At 39.9% G+C, this 21,249-nt stretch overlaps 1 protein-coding gene across 1 annotated transcript in view; it reads left to right on the top strand.

The window, feature by feature from the left end:
* The window catches only part of BUB1B (BUB1 mitotic checkpoint serine/threonine kinase B), a 42,955-nt gene that overhangs the window by 13,466 nt on the left and 8,240 nt on the right, over window positions 1-21,249 (top strand). The window contains 12 exon segments of the mRNA XM_042472520.1: window positions 3,232-3,374; window positions 5,394-5,446; window positions 8,453-8,537; window positions 9,059-9,161; window positions 11,499-11,773; window positions 14,151-14,305; window positions 15,176-15,310; window positions 16,108-16,220; window positions 17,837-17,998; window positions 18,766-18,908; window positions 20,375-20,546; window positions 21,024-21,130. Coding sequence (XP_042328454.1) covers window positions 3,232-3,374; window positions 5,394-5,446; window positions 8,453-8,537; window positions 9,059-9,161; window positions 11,499-11,773; window positions 14,151-14,305; window positions 15,176-15,310; window positions 16,108-16,220; window positions 17,837-17,998; window positions 18,766-18,908; window positions 20,375-20,546; window positions 21,024-21,130 — 1,646 coding nt within the window.

The following is a 21,249-nucleotide window of genomic DNA, read 5'->3' as shown; positions in this document are numbered from 1 at the left end:
TCTGAGACTTGGATGGGCTAGGTCCCAGTGCTACCCAGGCCATTAGGGTAAGAGAGACCCTAAATAGTCTATGCTTTCTAAGTTTCCCAAAAAAAAAAAAAGTACCAGAAATTCTTTGGTATGTTCAAGGGCTGAAAGACACTAGGGCTATTTTGAAAGTTTCCTCCAGGCTCTTTTTAATCAAGGCAGCCTATATACCCAGAGATGCTTGTCATCAAATCTGCCATCCACACTGATGACTGAAAGCCCTGTGAAGCTCAGTGTTCTTGCCAAGAAAAGGAAGCTAGCAGCCCCTACACTTTACTTTGGTGGCAGTTCAGTAGGGCCTGCTAGAGGGTGACTAGTTATAAAAGATCATTATTTGGAAATTCCTTTGTCTTCCTTGAATAAGAAATGGTCAGATATGTCGCTGGGGGTTGAACATGCTGTTGTATCTAAGAGTGGACACCCAAGCACATTAATTGTCATTAAGAAAAAACAGATGAAATGCTTAATCAGAAAGCAAGGAAGTTCTCTTCTTCTGGGCAAAGGGGGGGAGGGTTATTTTGTTTTATTTATATCCTGCCCTTCTACCAATTCGGAATTCAAGATGGTTCATAACCATTTAAAAAACATCAAGGGCAAACTCAGTACACTGGGCCTTTGGGATTTGGTTGCAGACACCCCACCCACCGTGAACATCAAAATCTGTTCAAGTCCCATTATATTCAGTGGGTTAATAAAATGGTGTCCCGTATATAAAATGGCAAAATCAGGATTTGCTTTTTGGAATTTTAAAAATATTTTCAAGTTGTGGATGATTAAAACATGGATGCAGAATCCGTGAACAAGGAGGGGCAACTGTAAGACTACAGCCTTTCTCAATAAGACTGCCATGAATTTAGGCAAGTGAAGTCTAGATCCCTCATCACGCAAGCAAAGAATGTTCAGGCAGATTCAGGCAGACCAGTTCACATCTCACAAACTAACTGATACTTGTCAAATTTTTAACATGAGTAATGAACACTGACAATTCCTTGGCCCAGTTATGATTTTCAATTGATTCCACTGATCTCCAGGATGCTAAGAAAGATATGCCTAAAGAAGGACTGTGCAACCCTAGTGACTGAGACTGCACATGATCCTTACAGGCTATGATTTTCAGAGATCGCACAAATGTCCATGAAAGGCTCATGGTTCCTTCCCAAGCAATCTCATCTTTTCTCTTTTGTTTCATCTGGCCCCAGAGTACCTCTACTTAGGGACCTGGCATTTGAAAGAGACTCATATTTGATAGGCATCTAATACAGTTGACCCTTCCCTGACACGAGGGATCCGTTCAGGATGCCACTGCATAAGGGAAAAAACGCGTAAACTGAAGCCCCATTAGAACTAATGGGGCTTGTTCCAGCAGTGAGCGCCTGGCACATCACGAGCACACACCCCATTACTTCTTCCAGGGCACGGGAAAGTCTTTCTGGCGCGGCTTCCAGCATATGCTGGAAGCCGCGTATAACGTGGACGCACTGTACTCCTCTTTTCTCTTGTCCTATTGAACTCACTATGTGTACAAACAACGTGGAAACATTTCCTTTACTACTACTAGTGGCATAAATCAGACAGCCACAAGTCAGCTCATCTCAGAGCTGCTGAAGCTTCTACAAACTTTGAATTAGACCTCATACTGAACACCTTTAAAAGACAAGTGTTGGCACTTAACCTTGCTCAAAGCTAAGGAAATCACCTCTAGGTTCTTGCCCACACCTCAAGCAATTTTTTGCAAAGGGCATCCAGTTTTGCATAAATTTCAGAAAGGAAACCTTAAAACACAAACATCAGCTGCGTTTAAACACCACAGAAAGCTTCTACTCAAATGGCTGTTACTTAGGTTATCTTTGGTTGCAGTCCCCCCAGCTAGAGACATATCTTCATTGGGAGCTTTCACCATGAGCAAACGTCTTATATCTCCAGTAAGTACTTCAACCTGAACCTTCCTTTAGTTCAGAACATCTGGGCAGCAACTCCTTAGGGTGTCAGGGGCCAGGCTGTCCTCCACTATGAGGAGGACATTTTCCATCGCTGCCCCGGCCCTTTGGAACACGCTGCCCACAGAGCTCTGCTCGACCACCTCCCTGGCCCTATTCAGAAAGGACTTGAAAACCTTTCTTTTTCATCATGCATTCCCCGACTAAAGTCCAGTGGGCCTTCCTTCCTCTTCTTTGGCAAAGAGGATGGGCTAACGGGGGTTTTAGATTTTTATATTGTTGTTGTTTTATTGTTCTGTATTGATGTACCTATTGTATTTTAATATGCTGTAAACCGCCCTGATCTACAGAAGGGCGGTATAAAAATAAAATTTTTATTTATTTATTTATTAAACTAAATTCTCTCTTTCATATTCCAAGGCCTTAGTTTAGCCCTCTTTCTCACCCCCCAGAACAGAAAGGATAAAACTTAGGTAAGCAAAGGGTATTAAAAATAAGCATTCATGGTACAACATAATTTAGACACTCTGCATTTTTCTTGGCACCTGTTGGAAAGAAAAGATGTCAAGCCCACACCTCAAGAAGGTGGCTTACTAGTGTGTATTTTTGCAGCAAACCGTACTTCAAAACTGCCTTTTCAAAAATATCGTAACCCATTTTATACAGGAGAATTTATGGAGCAAATTTATATTTTGGGCAGGACCACCTGTGGGCAGATGGGTCCTACAACAGTCTTCGACTAGTCCATTCTTTGGTATACTGAATTTTTTACTTCCTTGATAACAAGTGAGAGTTTAGATAAATAACATTACTGGCTGGCTACTTCTCCATGTTCTGAGAATTCTCTGCCAGTTATGGTACTTAGTGAGAAGGTTTATTTGTGGTGCAGCGACATTGGGCTGTCCGTTAGACAGCAAATCATATCTTCCTCTGGCTTTATTGTCACTTTTTTCTGTGCTTTGCAGTGGAAGGATCTGGGGAAGGAGCCACAGCTGTCCTTAGGTTTTTTTGTGGGTTTTTCGGGCTATGTGGCCATGTTCTAGAAGACTTTATTTGACTTCACACAGCTCTCCTGTCATTGACAATCTTGTGTGACTTCTGCCTGGCTGGGGCAGCACTAAGACTTCACCCAATACTGGATATTTCCTTCTCTGTGGTCTAGAATGAACCTTCACCTTAAATAACCAACGTATTCTGATGTGTATGAGACTAGATATGGCGCCTGGTTACTGAGTGATTATTCTCCTTGTTTCTTCAATATTGATAGCATGCAGTGGAGCAGGAATCTGGAGCTGTTTCTCCTAATATGACAAAGAGTCTGAAGCCGCTTAGAAGGGAAGAACAATGTGCTCTGACAGATTCCAAAGCATTTGCTGAAGGATCTCCTTCAGATTGTTTTTTCTTGAAAAGGTGAGAATTAGATTTTGAGAAAATATACTTCTTCTTTGTGGTCTCTGTGAATAACACAAATAGGTTATTCTGCACCTGTGCAGAGCCATTCAGAACCTTCTTAGAGCTATTAGAAGTGTTATGGCGGTAGCCCTGGCCATTCCCTACTGCCTTATTGGCTGGTTTACTGCCTAATCCCTCAGTTGCTTTTATCTGCTGCAGAAGCAGCATCTAGAGGAACTTTTCAGAGATTCTTTTTCCTGTCAGACTTTAAAATTTCTATTTGAGAGGATCAATCTGCATTGTGGTGGTATTTTTTTAACATCGTCATTTATATTTTAAAAGTGCTGTGATTTCTAGGAGAATTGCATACTTAAATGCAAATTTAATTTCTGAGGTAAAGTTGTTTCAACGGCCGCATGCCTCGCCTTTGCACGGCCCTTTGTTTTTCTGAGGAATTTTTTTTTAATAAAACGTCTGCTTGCCTCATTGGTGCGCTTGGCAGAGCTCCTTTGTCCTTCTGGGGAATTTTTAAGTGGTGCCCACCTCGCTGTCACACTTGGCAAAGGTCCCTTGCATCTCTGAGGTGAAGTCATAAAATGGCCACTCATCTCGTTTCCCTGCTTGGCTAGGGCCACTTTTCCTGTTGATGGGAACCTGTTTCACGGCCACTCACCTTGTTCTCGTGCCTGGCTAAGGCCCATCATACTCTGAGGAGGAGTTATTATATGGCCATTGGCATCTACGTCGCATTTCACTAAGTACCTTCATACTCCTGGAGAGGAGTTATATGAACAACCGCTCATCTAGCTGTTGTGCTTGGCTAAGACCCACTGCACTTTCAAGCTGAAGGGATTAAGTGGTGAGCTCAGCCTATTTAAGCATTTGCTGAAGGATCTCCTTCAGATTGTTTTTTCTTGAAAAGGGGATAATTAGATTTTGGGGAAATATACTACTTCTTTATGCACTCTGCGAATAACACAAATGGGTGATTGGGAAAGAATCTACTTGGAGTGATCATTGACTTCTTGTTCCCAGCCCTAACCTTTGTTTTCTAACAAGCCCAACTTTGATCCTCATCAGTCCCTGACTCTCTGGGGTCAAACTGATTGGCTGGCAGCTTGACTTCAATCCTCGTCGGTCCCTGATTTTCCAAGGTCAAACTGATTGGCTGGCATCCCTGCTTCAATGCTCATTGGCCCCTGACTCTCCAGTCTTATGGGGTACGTTCCCCAAGTATCGGCTGGTAGCTAGGTCAGCATCACCATATGGCTACGATCCATCCCAATACTCCTATGGGAGAATAAATATTAAGGGCCCAACATTGGTGCCATTTTGAAGCTGCACAAGAGGATTTGAATGCAGTTGGCTTTTCAGTTTCTGGGGGGGGGGGGTTCATGCCCTTGGGTTCAGATTCACAAATGGTTATTCTGTTTGGGACCAATGTGCCTTTCTTATATGGCATGGCACCCCCCCCCCCCCCCACACACACACACTAATTGAAGTTTGTCAATCTAACTCATTTGTGTGATTCACAGACACTACAGAGAAGGACATGTTGCTTACCTGTAACTGTGTTTCTTTGAGTGGTCATCTGTAAATTCACACAAATCCTGCCCATCCTCCCCTCAGAGTTGTGCCCTGCCTCTCCTTTGATCCTGGGCTGCTGCTTTGGCATCCATGGAACTGAGGGTTTAGGCAGGAAACCAACCAATAAGGTAGTTGGGGAGTGGATGGGGCTACTGCCAAAACACTACTATGAAGGTTTCGAAGAGCCCTGTGCAGGTGCAGAATATCCCATTTGTGTGAATTCACAGATGACCACTCGAAGAAATATAGTTACAGGTAAGCAAGCTGTCATTTTAAAAACTATACCAATCTGTTTACTGAAAAATAGGATAGTTGAAAGAAAATAATTCAGAAGACTTTTCAAAGTTGGAAAAATGTGGTAGATTGATGATTAGGTCTTTTTCTCTATTTTATCAGATACTGATTTTAAAAAAAACCCCGTACACATAGTTCTTGTACTTCTTTTTATAGCAATCTTGAGCTGGAAGAAAATTTTCAGCATAAGAAATCAAGTTCCTCTAGTGGTAAGTTCCATTTGTATGTTCCTTCAAAAAGTCTCTAAATCAGGAATGGGCAGCTGCCATGGAGCTAGAGTTACTTTTCTAAGTTTTTAGTTAAAACTACTTAATAAAAGGCTTACTATTTTACTTAAAATAGTTTCTGTTATGCCTTAGTGAATTTTGTGCCTCCCCACTGAATCTTGACAACAAACCATGACACCAGTTTGGTTTTTTTTAAAATTTAATTTTCCTAGAAAGTCACAAAAGAGATTTGGCCAGCAGCAGTTTGGAAGCTACATTTTCCCCACGCCTGCTTTAAATGTTGACTCAGATAAATTTAACTTTGAGTGTACTTGAAAGTAATTTGATGGCCATTATTGTGTAGAAACTGTTTACTGCAGATACTTGTATCCACCTGTGTAAGGAGACCAGACTTATTTTAATCTTTGTTACCTTAGGGGTCCCACTGAAATCGGATGACACCTAATAAGTATTTATCATCTCAACCTTGTGTCTTGTTTCATTTGACTGTGTCATTGACAGCTAAACAAAACATCTTAGTGTGTGGGCAGTTATGAAAACATCATACTCTGTGCTTGAAATTATTAGGAAAGGTACTGAAAACTCCAGGATTGTAAACTTTCTATATATTAATGGTGCTGGTACATTTGAAATGTTGTATTTGCTTACAGTTCTGCCAAAATCAAAAGGCTGTTGTATAGTGTCAAAAGTCTGGAAAAGTCTAGCCAAAATAATCAAGTCATTGAAGCTAAAGCACAAAATACAATATGAATTTTATAAATAATAATAATAATAATAATATAAAATTTTATTTGTATCCCGCCCCTCTGAGAACAATCAGGGCAGCTAACAAAGTTAAAAATACAGCACATCTAAAATCCCTGGTGCCCTCCCCTCCTTAAAAAAGTATTAAATCCAATGCAGAATTGAAAAGCAAGCAAACAAACAGACAAATCAAAACATACAAGTTAAAAACTGATCAGAAGGTCAACAACATCAGTCAGCACAATACAGAGAATATAATAATTTTTTGAACCTGATATCATTAAGTCCTTTTACTAGTTTGTTACCTGTACTGAATGTACATCTTGGCATTTTTAAAAAACTTAATTATTTCTTCAAATATTTATAGTTTACCCTTTATCTGAGGATCTCAGGGTGACATACAATAAAATAATTTTTAATACAGTTGGCCCTCTGTTTTCGCAGGGGATCCGTTCCAGACCCCCCTTGCAAAAATGAACACCTGCACATATTCAAGCCTCCTAGGCTTGAATGGGGTGCGCCCCTCCATGGATATTCAAGGTCTGCATCTCAGATCTGCAAGTTAGGAGGGGCGACTGTAATTTAAAATAATTTAAAACAGAATAATTTAAAAGGCTAAAAGCATGTTAAACCATTTAACACTTAAACAAGGCTCATTAAACCTGTTAAAACTGTAACGCATACAGATTTGGATAAAATCAGTTAGGCCCCAAAAATCTTGATAAAAAGCCATATTTTGATTTGGCACTAGAATGATAGGAATGTTGGAGCCAGTCAGGCCTATAAGGGGAGGACATTCTGTAACTGGAATGTCACAGCAAAGAAAGCCCTCTCCCACATCTCTCCACATTGTATTCTCCTCCACTTTCTGGAATACAGAGGGAGGCCTCTGCAACAGATCACAGCTCTTGGGTAGGCATATATAGGGAGTGACCATCTTTCAAATATTGAGGTTCTAGGTTTTTTATAGCCTTAAATTTTTCACCAGAACGTTGAATGCAGACAAGAGACATATTGGCAGCACTGTTTGCTTAAAACTGGTACTAGTGTAGAGTACTAGTCAGCTGTTCAGGTGCTGCATTTTGTATTAGATAAAAGCTTCCAGGTCATTTTCATTTGGATAGAATGCATGGCAGTGGTCTAGTTGGGAAGTTACCAGCTTCACTAACTTGCCAGACTACTGTCTGGGAAAGCCTGTTGCTCATGAGCAAGTCAAACCTGACTCTAAGGTACAGAGTCCATCTGGGCCCCCCAGTGACAATCATGGGTCTAGGAGTTTTCCAAAGCTACAAACCTGCTCCTTCACGAGGAGTGCAATTTCACCAATCAACAGAGCCTCCACCTTATTAGAATGCAGCTTCAGTTTCTTTGCCTTCATACAGTCCATTATAGCATATAGTCCAGGGGTAGGCAACCTGCGGCCCGTGGGCCGGATGCGGCCCGGCGAGGTCTTGGGACCAGCCCCAGCCTGGTCCTGCCGCCGATTGCCGCCGGGGCCTTTGGGGGGCAATTGTCTATAGAAGCCTCAGAAACATGCATTTATATTAAAAAAATTTTAAAAATCCGCAAATTTTTTTGCCTGTCCTCCATTTTTTTTAAAAAAGTGTCTTCCATTTGAAATTTTTGTCCTACATTTGTCCTTTTTTATTTATATATTAAATTATTTTTTAAAATTATTTAATTGTTTATTTTTTGGCTTCGGCCCCCCCAGTTGTCTGAGGGACAGCAACCCGGCCCCCAGCTCAAAAAGTTTGCCTACCCCTGATATAGTCCATTTCCAGCACCTGCACATCTTCTTCTGATGATAAGGTGTAGAGCTGAATTGTTAGTTTACTGATGGTACTAAACCTAAATCCCCTTTTGATCTAACCTGGGTCAAATTTAAGCATAATAAAAGCATACATTTGTGGATTCCCCTGTTCCTGTGTATTTTGACAAGTAAAGCACTGAACCAGATTGGTATCCTGTGCTGGGAGACGCTAACAGCTCTATATAAGTGTTACACTGAAAATGTGACTGCCGTGTTTTTCTCATTATCTGCTTTCATGTTTGCTCTAATAATAAAATTACACGTCAGCCATTGCTACTTTTAGGAGGTGGCTCTGTAGATAGTGGGCAATAGTTATGAAGATCAGAGCCTGAAATAGGCTTCTTGAATATACTTTCCTTATTATATTCAGTACAAAATATCTCCTCAGTTTTCTTCCCAGGTGGTTAATATACTTCGTTGGCTTTCTCTTCCAGATTCTGATATCCCTCCTGCACTCAGTGCTTCAATACCTTTCTCTATTTTTGATGAGTCATCTGCTTTCGTATATGAGGGTGCCAGGTAAATACAAAGGAAGCATGGGAGTGTGTGTTCTCAATTTTAATTGAAAAAATTTCATTGAAGAGAATTTTTAGCAGTCAGATCAATTTCATGATCAAAGGCTAACTTTTTGTAGTCCCATTTCTTAAATTTGGTTTCATATGTCCCTAATTTTTTCCTAATGCACAAACTATTATTATTTTATAAAAGTACTTGTTAAGTGGCATTTCTTCAGGAGATGTCTCTTTGGCCTGAAACACAACGGGCTAAATAAGGCAAATTCTGGCCTGGGGGGGGGATGATGTTTACATGATGCATGCCCCCAAAGCAGCCAGAAACTGCACCAATGCCGTGTTCAGAGGCTAAAGCCTGTATGGCTTGGAACTGTGGCAGTGGCCCACTTTGAGAGTGGGCTGTGTGGTCGTTGCGGTCCCAGTCCCATTGTCTTCTTTAGGATATACAGGTCTAAGCTGTGGAAATTTTTGAATGGGGAAAAATGTGTTGTCATTAAAAATCTATGTATGTATTCTTTTTTCATTTAGACTTTCTACTGGCCCTTTATTGATGCATGCCAGATGCCCTCTTGCTGTTCGTAAACCTTCAGAAAGTATTGTTGCAAAGGAAAATATACCCCCTGAAAATTCTGTAAGTTTTTCCTAGTATGTTGTTAGGGACATGTGTATATAGCATGCTCTTCTACTTTTTCAGTGATGATAATATTATTATTATTATTTATTTATTTCATTTATATACCGCCATTCCTACGATCATGGCGGTGTACAACAATTACATAATACAAAAGTACCCAAACAAGCCTCCATATTATTACAAAAAATACAATTCAAAAATCCAACATACAGTCAAATAACACAATAAAAACAGCTTAGAATACCATAATACAGTGCACAAAATCAGTCTCCCCGAACACTACGCAAACACGCATCCAGCAACGACAATCCCTCGCCCAACAGCAACAGTCCCTCGCTGCCTCCCGATGGTGTGGGGGTATGTGCGGCGTCTCCCTGGGCGCTGGCGGGCCGGCTTTATGGAGGCCGCTCCCACCGGCCTCCTCCCTGGGGGAACGCCACATAGATACCTGTACATAACAAACTTGGGGAAACCATACAAAATACCAAATACAATATTTCAAAAAGTAACTAAAGAACATAAAGAGGGTGACTACTGATAATATAATGAACTCAAATTACATGAACCAAAAAAAAAAAAAAAGTAACTAACAATGATATAACCATATACAGAAATGTACATATTTATATAATTGTTAGTTACTATCTTGATTTTTTTTTGGGGGGGGGGAGTATGTGATTTTAGTTCATTATATTATTAGCAGTTATTCTCTGTATGTTCTTTAGTTACTTTTTTGTTCTTTTTAAAAATATTATATTTGGCACTTTGTATGGTTTTCCTTGAGTTTGTTCAGTATAGTTTGGTTTTTGAGACCCTCCTATGTTTCTTTTGTATGAGCATAGAAACCAACTTATCTCTAAGGATCACATCACATGTTCATCAGAAATATGAACCAAGTGGCAGAGAGCCTCTACGAATTGTTTTCCTACCATATGTGCATATTTCATTTTTGTAAATATGGATGCTGAAAAATATTTGTTCCCACAGTGTACAAAGTAAAGTCTGGGCCAAAAGTTTCATTTGTAGGGAAGCTGTTGATTCCAAAATTTGCAGGAGAAGAGACTTCATGTTTTAAATGGGGCCTAACAGATGGCCTGGAAAGCTGGCTTCCAGGTGGCTTGGGAGCATGGTATTTTGATGCCGCATGCTCCCAAGACTCCCGGATGCCATTGAGATTGTGGCAGCTTCAAGCCGCTCCAAGAGCAAGGCATTTTGACACTGTATGCTCCGGGAGCAGCTTCAAGCCACCCTGGGGTTGTGCCAGGGCAGCCTAAGGCGGCCCTTTATCAGCCCAAATAGGAGCAGATCTTTTCCACTCCTATTTGGGCTGCCAGTGGGGCGGATTGGAGCTGTGGCATGTGCTTGCTGTAATTCCAGGGCAAGCAGCTTCAGGGCGGCCCCAATCTGCCATTTTGGGGCTGTCTGTTTCATACCAATGCCAGTTTTTCTGTTTCAGTTTTGTATGATGTCCTGCTCATCCATAAGATAAAGCCCTTACTGTTAGGTAATTGTTCACCTTATCGTGTGGCCCTGCTAATATAACTGCTACTGTCAGCAGAATGGAAACTTTCTCTCCTCAAAATCTGTCCCAGAGGAATGATTTCAAGCAGATTTTTGGGGAGCTGGGGTTGAGGGCAAAAGTCTCATAATCTAAGTGGAAGTCTGGTCATGTGAAGTTAGATCTGACCCATTATGTATAGTCCAATCACGTATAAATAAGCTGGTCAGCCTGATGCTTTATACTTGTGGCTCATCTTGACTATTGTCTGGAAGAAAGGCTCCTGAGAACAATAAATAAAATAAAACAAAAAAATCAGACTTATTATGGTTGCTTACTGTGGAGGAATTTGCAAGTGGGGGGGGCAGTATTTGCTTTTCATACTATCATAACTTGAGGTGGCAAAGTGTAATCTTCTAGATGGTGTCATTTCTGTTTGTCCTTGCTAGTATAGCCATTAATGAGATATGATGGAAATTGTAGCCTGAAAACTCTAAAGGGCTACATTTTGGCCATCTTGTTATACTATGATAATTTCTGGAAACTGAAGAGCTTGCTTATTCTTCTGTGATCCTTTTGTCATAATAAAGAGTTTGTCCATCTGGGAATTTGGAATTCTCACTCTAATCTTATTCTGAAGGACAAAACCCAACTTTGTACTTCAAATTAAAGTATTTAAAACAAACTGCTGTGAATATACAAGTAGTCACTATAGTAAACATTATCATAACTGTTATTTTCTGACCTAAAGCTTGATATTTCTAAATAAACTATTCATCCTGTGCTACAAATGGGAACACAACTCATATGGTTATACTAATATCTCCTACCTCTAGGATCAACTCCATGAAACTGAACCCTTGATTGAAGATGCAATACTCATGGGTTCATACAAGAACAAAACCCTCTGTCCTAATCCTGAAGATACCTGTGACTTTGTTAGGGCTGCTCACTTGGCATCAACCCCTTTCCATGGGATCACAGAACAGAGAAGTCAGCTTGATGACAAACCAAAGGAAGAATGTCCAGAATCTAAGACTACATTGCTTAGCCAGAAAACAGTTGTGAATGAGGATCAGTATGCTGAAGCCCTCTTTGTGAAAAAGCTGAGGTAACTGAGATCAGTGATCAGCATTGTTCATGTGTTTTTATCTAGGGCAGGACACTGAATCACTGAACCACTGATGGGCTCAGTGATTCCTCAGTCAGCTCTGTCTATTTACATCACAGTTTGAAACCAATGCATGCAATTGCCAAAGTTTGCTGACTTAGGTTAAGAAGAGAACTCAATATCCTCATCACCATATGTGTGCAGTTACATGTTATTGTCGAAAAATCTTTCTACCTGTTCAAAATGAGCAGGATGGAGATGTGGCCTGCTAACATGTAGAGATTTCAAAATATATAATCCTTTGTAGTCTAATGGTTAGAATGTTGAACATGAACCAGGGAGACACAGGTTTATAGCTGCATTCTCTTGTGAGGCTCACTGTAAGACCTTAGGCCAGTCATTGTCTGTCAACCTAACTTACCACTTAGGGTACTTTAAGCCAAGAGTGGGCAAATTTGCCAAGTCTTTTGGCTGATTTACTGCCCCTATTCCATCTGAGGCTATACAGACTGCCAAAAACAGTCTATTAAGAGTCGAAGTTGAAGACTTTCATGGCTGGCATCCATGGGTGGGTTTTTTTTGTGGGTTTTTTGGGCTATGTGGCCATGTTTTAGAAAATGTTCTTCCTGACGTTTTGCCTATTCTATTAAGTCTATTAAGAGCTGGGTAAGTGGTCTTGGGGGCTTCCAGGAAAGGCAAATCACCCTTTTATATATATATAAAAAGAAGGCAATCTGGAGCCTGGAGAAAGAGCCTTGGGGGTTGCATGCTATTTCAAGGCCACACCTTGTTCACCTTTGGTTTAATCAAGGATAGGGGAAAACCAGTTACCCAAGCATTGGCTGCTTGGAGAAAGGAGGGAAGCAATAATGTGTGAGAGAATGTAGCAAACAACAAATATATTAAAGGGGAGTGCTGATAATAAGATGGTATGGAGAGAACTAGAACAAGAAACTCCCTGTCAAAGGATCTGAGGTTCTGTTGGTTACTGGGTACCCTGATTTCACAATGTTTCTGTAGAATTAAAAATACTAGTACATGCTGCTGAACGTGAATTGTCATCCATTATTAGGAAGGAAGGAAGAGAGTAGGATGATCTGCTGTTATTCAGACAATACCCCATTTGTGGGAATTCTACTGAGTTTTACTAGCTTCAGTGACTCCAGTGAGCCAGAAAGGCAACTGAATGTGATGCAACTGACTCAGCTCTGCTAGTTGCGTATAGATGTGACTGAGCTGTAATAGGAGCAAGCAGCAAGGCAGTTACTCCAAGACCCTCTGGAAAGGTGGTAGTTCATTTAGACCAGGGATGTGACTCATGGATCACTCCAGTTGTAGTTAGACTACAGCTCCTGGCAGTGCTAGCCTGCATAGCCAAATGGTGAGGAATGGTGGAATTGTAGTCCAACAATATCTAATTCAGTTAAATCCAGTTAGGTCCAACTAGAACAGAACCCATGGGATGTATGGTCATTTATTGGATCAACACTTAAATAAGTTCATTGATTGAGTGGATCTACTCTAGCTGGTACTAATAGTTGGATTTAATTCACTGGGACTACTTTAGGTGGGACTAGCAAATAGATTTAAGCTTTAGAAAGTGATGCCCAAATCCAATTTCAGCTGCCAGTTAGAGTAGACCCATTGACTTGATGGAACTGATGTAAGTGTTGATTTACCAAGTACCCATTGATTTATTGGGCCTTTTCTATTTGAGACTAATGACTGTATTTAAGCCTATGCATTTTACCAGTAAGGGAGAAATGTACAGTGCACCTGTGTCATACGTGGGCACGCCATATGCGGTTTTCATCTTACGCTGAAATCGATGCACTGGAAGACGCAATGGTGCGGTCACCGCAGACACAAGCCCCATTGCTTTCAATAGGGATCAAGCATACACGGTATTTCCCTTACGTGGGGGGTGTCTGGAACGGATCCCCAAGTAAGGGAAGGGCGCACTGTATAACAAGTTTTACGTTGTGATGGAGTAAATGTCTGGATGTTCTTTCCACCCCATAATTCTACAAGCAATATAGTTCTATAGGCAATGAGGTGGAAAACATGGCATAAATGGATTAAAGAAAAGAATAAATAGAATATTGCTTGAGATCCATTCCCAGTCTCCAGGAATAGAATCCTTGGATGCAATAGCATCTGAGCAGCTTCTGTATTTGATAACTTGGTGTTATTACTTTGAGATATGTTGAGAGGTTTTGTAAAAATAGAATTAATATGTTTTCCTTGTTGTAAAAACAAAAGAAATTTAACTGTTTACTAAAAGAACCTGATTTGAAATCATTTGTCTGTGTTCATTACTTGATTGATGCTTGAAGATCACATGAAAACCTAATTTGTCTTTCCCAATTATCTGTAGCCCAATTATGGAGGCAAGTCAGGAAGATACGAGATCTTCTGCATCTTCAACTTCCCCATCACAAATCTCTATTAAATTTCAAAAAATCCCAGAGAAGTTGGAGTTAGCTCATAGCTCCACTGATGAAATAGTCAGTGATGCTGAAAATGGTTCTAGTGAGTATGCAATTGATTATTTCCTTTCTTACTCTATGCACATTATATGTGTCCTATTAATAATAATAATAATAATAATAATAATAATAATAATAATAATAGGATTTATTTATATGCCACCCAATCACTGGGAATCCGGACGGCTCACAACAGAGGGACAATAGACGATTCCCTGCCCTCAGGCTTACAATCTAAAAAGACACAACACAAAAGGAGAAGGGAATGGTGGTGGGGAAGGGGATAGGTCCAGCATTCTTCTCTCCCTCTGAGGCCTGGACCAAAACAGATGGACTGGATGGAGGGCTCTTCTTCTTCCAGGTTAGCCCTGATGGAGCTGGGCCTGCCTGGTCAACTCCCTCACGGGACGGAAGATGACAATTATGGAGGGAGGAGTCTCTTCTTCCAGGCTAGCCCCAATGGAGCTGGGTCTGCCTGGTCAACTCCCTCATAGGCCGGAAGATGACAGTTATGGAGGGAGGACTCTCTTCTTCCAGGCTAGCCCTGATGGAGCTTGGTCTGCCTGGTCAACTCCCTCGCGGGCCGGAAGATGACAGTTATGGAGGGAGGAGTCTCTTCCTTCAGGCAAGCCCTGAAAGTTCTTTTACCTTAAAAGCTGTTAGGCAAGATGAAGTGTATATCATATAGCATCACCAAATGACAGCAAGGAACTAGCTCAAGCTAGTGTTGGAAAGAGAGAAGTTAACAGATCAATGATCTTAAATACTAAGGCAACAAAGTATACCTTGCTGATACATATCTGACCAGTTCTGGAAGGAATATTTCTAATTATTAAATTGAAGTGTGATAATAGTTTGGGACAGAAAATAAGTTAAACGTTGTACCTGGAAGATATGTTACCTTTTTCTTCAGATTACTCTCCAACGAGTATGGAACAGTGCAAACAGCTCTTGCAACCTCTTCCGGAGTTGTTGACAAAATCTCCTGACTTTATATTGGAGGCTCAGCCAATGCCTTGGGTGGAACTGGAAAAAGAACTCCATTTGGGTAAGCATGATTAGGAGTCTGATTATGCTGGAATTCTTTGTAATGTGCTTATAGGCTGATTTGCCTGCCATGTTTCTTAAGCTAGTACAGTATTTTTATTTTTCTCTCTCCAGTTCATAATGTTTAAGCTTGTTATGGCTGCTGTGTGAATGGTAGAATGGTGGTTGGCAAGCGTGATTGTTTGAACCTATCTGGTACTCCCCTGAATGTAGAACACTTCACTTTCCACTTGCAACATGACAACATAGCTGCTGTTGTCTAAAAGGGATTTTAAGAGGAATAGTGGAATATTAATACCAGGATAGACCTTGGGCTCCAGCAGTTGGTCCATCCAAACTTTAAAATGACTATTTATCTCAGTTAGCTGCTCTTAAGAAATACTGTCAAGGTCTTCATATGGTATGACTTTAAGCGAGTAACAGGTGAGATTGTGATTTTTTAATTTTAAAAAAGGGTTATATCACTGCTGTCTACAACCAAAACTGCATTTATTAATAGAACAAATCTCCCATGCCTCATTATATCTCAACTGGGTGGAACAGCTGGGGCAAATATTGAGGGGTGCTGAGGAAGAGAAAATCTTGTTAGTCACACCCACCCATGCAATACTAGATCTAGCCTAGTAACTGAAAGTGAACAATTTCTAAATACCTTTCCCTTACCAGTCTTGAAAACCTTAGAGTTTGCAAAATAGCCTTCTTAAGGTTATAGCTGTGCAGTATAAAACTATTTCTAGAGATTGTTTTTGTTGTGTTTTTTAAATAATAATCTTTTTCAATTTAATCCTGTTTCAATAGGGAATGACATTTACTGTATTACTCGTGAGTATTCGATCACTGAGAATGACAAGATGTTCTCTGCTTTGCCAGCCAACTTTGCACATGAGATCTCAACAGCATTTTTAATAAAGGTACATCAGTGTAGTCTTTGTGATCCACCCTTTAGTTTACTGTTTACCACAGCATCTTCATTGTATATTCTGCAAACCTTTCCATTTATCTGTTATTTCACAGGGGTCTTCTTATTATTGTTCTGAACAAGTAACAATTACAAATATCCCAAAGTGGCTTGCAAAGTAAAAACAAAGAGTATACAGTATTAAAACACTGCATTTTTGAAATACTAGAGTACATTACAAAAAGCAGAAAGAAAACATTAGATTAGTTTAAAATATTTAAAAACCAATGAACTAATGAACAGCAATGTAAAACCAAAATTGTTGTTTATTTAAGAGCTTGGTAACAATTTTTTTATAAGTTAGTGCAGTGTCAGAATTTACAAAGTGTGGGATTTGCCAGCAACCAGAGAGGCAATGTATCCTATGACTAATGTCCTACATTAATTGGCAATTATTCTAATTTCACTCTTAAGTTTTATTCCCTGCCTCTGTCCAGAGCAGAGCACTGCTGGAGCCTGTTTTTTCCTCCCTAGTGTTTCACTTGTTTCTTTATTTTCTCTATCTCATCTTCTTTGTGTGAAAGAAGACACTTTAATTTTTTTAAAAAAGTTTTTCTCACATCTGTTAGGAATTCTGCGTGTTGGCTTTAAACACTATTTGGGAGGTCAGGTAAGTCATTATTGGAGCAGTTTGTGAGGCTTGGCACAGAGAAATCTTTGTGTGTAGTGCAAGTAATTTGTTTCAGGCATTCACTGTAAGGAAAATCAGCAGCTCAGTTAAATGTACAATACATCTTAATGCTACTTCTCATTCTAGCAGGAATTCATTCATTTGATTTATACCTCAAAACTCCCTGTGCAAGACCCAAAGCAGGCACTTTCCTTGATGAAAGTTGCAGGAGCTTCAAGTATATCTGTAATGCAATGTTCAGGACTTCCTTTATAAGCCAGTCTGCTACTATAATAATATAATGATTTATTTCTATTCCATCTTTTCTTCACAGAATCAAAGCGGATTACAATAAGAGCATTAGATAACAAAAAAATCATACAGTAAACATAAGCCAGAGTACAAAACATAAACCTGATGTCTAAAGCAAGGAAGATATATATATATATAAATATACATATAGAAAAATACAAAGAAAAAAATACTAAGAAATCTGTAAATTTGTTTGAATGATACTAGTTTGTTTTAATAAATAAAATAGCGGGGGAATAAAAAAAAGTAAGCCTACTACTGTTCCCTCTCCCCTATTTTGAGTCCTCTTATTCAAGAAGAACATTATTTCTCATTCAAGCCTTGTAAAACTTGTCTCTAAGATGTTAAGACACCCCTACATCCCACCTGTAATGGGGAAGATCCAAGCCTTCTCCAAAATTTTAATGGGCAATAAGTCAAGAATGCAGTCTGAATGCTGATGTTATCTTGATAGTTTTCTAGTGTCAGAATGGTCTTTGAATGAATGCATTAAGGCTTTCCATGTCAGCTCAAGATAAATCGTGCTACATAAAGGCTGCCAGCCAGCACTGGATGAATCCTTTAATTCTTTGTGAATTAACATTTTAAACTTGGGCAATGGGGAAGTCACAACTATAATTAGGCATCCCTTCCCCTCTCTTTTGCAGGTGCACTCAGAACCTGTGCCATGGGACTTTTACATATTGCTGCAGTTACGTGAGCGGCTAGGTGCTGGGTTTGATCAGAATTTCAGTGGCAACTGCACTTGTTTCTTATACCACAATGGATGTGTGACTTTACATAATGAGATAAACTGCATTACACTCCAGGTCAGTGTGAACAATCTTAAGTACAAAGGTAGAACTGAGATGCATGTTGGAAAAGGACTATCGTTTTTGTTCCAGTTACCTACGCTATATGGTGTTATATATTTTTGCTGTTATCTAAGGAATAAAGGCAGTGCATAGGCAAAGCTAGAAACCACTTTCTGCAGTTTTCCCAGCTGAGTTGTTATAGGACTTTGTAGCCCTCATACCCTCCTCTATTTCAGGAGAAACAAATGGCAGTAATAATAGACTCTTCCCCTGTTTATCTTTGCTTTAATTTCCCTCCTCTTATGTTTTCTCTCTTGCATATGTTTCTAGACTATAAACTTCATATATTAATGCAGGAAATTGTTCTCTCAGTCCTGTGTACATGAATGGTATCTGATGATAGTGATAGTCAGCTGACCATTCACCTCTTCATGCAGTAAATTGCAGTTTATGCACAGAGAACACCAAGAGGGCTTGGATCTGTGCACTAGCCCTAACTTGTCAGTAATTATCTTGGTGTAGATCTCTGTAACTTGCAATTTCCCAAGCTTGATGGCTCATACATATTTTTGAACACTCTTGGCCAGGACTGACCTCTTAGTTTTGCCCAGGCAAATTGCAAATGTATGCCCAATGCTAGTTGAGGTGGAGATATGCAAACTGTTTCACCCCTTACTCCTAAAACATATGACTTTTAGTGTTTTGTGACTGACCCTAAGTATCAACAATTGTTCTAAGTAGTAAACTACTACAGTTGCTTATGGTACTCTCCTTTTTTTCAGGATATAATCTGCCGCTGTAATGTTATCCCACAAGAAGTGGTCATGTTGATTGTTGACAATCTCCTAGAGGTGGTACAGAAATTGCATGAAGTGGAGATAGTTCATGGAAATTTGCATCCAGCATCATTGTTCTTAGGAGACAGGTTGGCTATCAGTTTCCAATGGTCTGAAATCTTTTGCTGTTAGGTTTACATTTTTTATAAATAATGTTTTGAATTGATCCAACTCATATTTTGGGGAGCTGTCCTGAGCCCCAACTCTTCAGGAAAGGGTGGGGTGTAAACAAAGGAAGAGAACAGCAGTTGCCATTAGAAAGGCTGACAAGGAAATCTCTTAAAACGTATTCTTTAAAAATATTTCTTCTTAGCTAATTCTTTGCTAGTTTTGGAACAAATAGTATAAGGAAAGTGTTAGATAGTAAATTCAGTATTGACTTTTCCATTCATTCCTTTGCTGTTCATGGCTATTTTGGCTGAGAATCCCAGTAGCTGAGGTTGGGCCCATCTGAAAGCTCTGAATACTTTGAAATACACTGCGGTGTTGTATAAATCTTGCCTCTGCAGCCTGGAAACAGATACATTAACCTGTCTTAAGCCTCCTCTCATCCATGCATTAATTCAGAACTGCTGTATATGTGCTCCTAGGAAATATCATTTTTGAAAATGCAGTCTAATTAGTGCTAAAAATTCAGCAAGTGCACACAAAGTTAGTGCATGGAATCCCATTGTTGAAGACTTTTGCAGTGAATAGCCTGAAACAACATTTTATTGACCTATATAAAATGAACTAATTTCCTGGCCCTGTTGGACTGACAGTATACTGTAAATGTAAAAAAGTCTTCTTCACTGTGAAATTAAACCTATGAACAATGTTTAAGAACTTAAAAACACACACGCTCTTTCAGATGCATAATATTTTGTAGCTTACAATTTGTTAGAAAAATAAGTGAAGTGTAATTATCAAGTAAATTCACAAAGCTACTTAAATAATTGCTTTGCCACATAACCCTCCATGCTTCTGCCTCTTGTCATCCCCTCTATCTTGTGGCAAAAATTGTAATAATGTTTATGGCCCTTTCAAGGCTAACAAATATACTATGTGTTAGTATTGGGAGAATTTTATAATTCTAGGTAAGGGTGTTCATCTCCTAATTCTAAGAGCTGATGTTTTGAAACAGGCTTGCACCACTTCTTAAGGCAAATACTAGAGTGAGGCAGTAATATGACTAAGTATGAGTACAGTGGGTCCTCACCTTACACGGGGATCCATTCTGGATCCCTCTGCGTAAGGCGATTTCCGCCTATGCTCAAGCCCCATTGGAAACAATGGGGCTCGTGCATGGCGGCGCGGGGGCGCAGTGGGCACGCACGCCCATTCAATTGAATGGGACACACCGCCCCTTCCGCCCCGCGGCTTGAGCACGTATGACGCAGGCGCGCTGTACAATGTAACAGAGGAAGTAGACTCAGGTCTACAAAGGCTCATGCCTCCAGCTTCTTTCATTCTGTTAGTTTCAAAGGTGTTACAAGATCCCTTTGCATTTCGGACTAATATGGCTATGTGTTTGAATTCAGACATCAAAACTGTGTGTTTGCACATTTTCCCTCAGAATCTGCAATCCATTTGCCATGGCAGAGGCTGCCAGTGCTCTGAAATTAGTGGATTTCTCTCACAGCCTAGACTTGAAGCTTCAATCAGGAGTGAGTTCACTGAGAGGCTTTCCAATAGCTCAGACGCAGTGTGGGCAACAGATCCTTGATGAAAAATCTCCTCCTTACCAGGTGAAAACATACCATAAGAAATATACAACAGAATGACCTCAGACTGCCTACTTTCATGTAAAAACATTTGTGCTGACCTTTTCTGCAGTGAACATATGGTTTGGATTTGTGGAGCTGCTGGTGCAAATCATGCAGTCTTTTTTGGGGTGAAAAGAGACCCCTTCATTCTAGCCTGTGTTCTTTTTTGCCTGAATTCTAGATGTTTTATTCCCAAGTGCATCTAATTGCTATAATTCGATAGTGTGCTAATGCTTCTGCTTGCTTCTCTATTTTTTAACTTTTACATCTAAAAGAAACATTTCTTAACAAATTGGGTTTTTTCACATCACTGACTAGAAGGTCCCAGAAGAGGTATCATATGGTGTCATGTTTCTTTAAAAATTAAAAGAAAAATTAAAGTGTGACTTGAGAAGATAAAACATGTCATACTTCAGAAGATGACTGTATCAAGACTGATGGATGCTCTTGTGCTTTCAGATTGACTTACTTGGCATTGCAGACACAGTCCATATTATCCTTTTTGGGGAAAGTCTGCAAGTTCATCAGGAAAAAGGCTATTGGAAAACTAACAGAGACCTGTCCCAGTGAGTATTACACATACAAGCAAGCAACCTAGTGCTGTACCTGTTTGTTGCCTTGTTTTCATTCACAGCTATTGAGATGATATCTTTAGGTAATAGAAATGACATAAAAGTAGGGCTAT

The sequence above is a fragment of the Sceloporus undulatus genome, chromosome 1 (genome assembly GCF_019175285.1).
Source record: "Sceloporus undulatus isolate JIND9_A2432 ecotype Alabama chromosome 1, SceUnd_v1.1, whole genome shotgun sequence".
Lineage (NCBI taxonomy): Eukaryota > Metazoa > Chordata > Lepidosauria > Squamata > Phrynosomatidae > Sceloporus > Sceloporus undulatus.
Note: the sequence above shows the minus strand (reverse complement) of the source record. Positions and strands in the feature narration are given on the sequence as shown.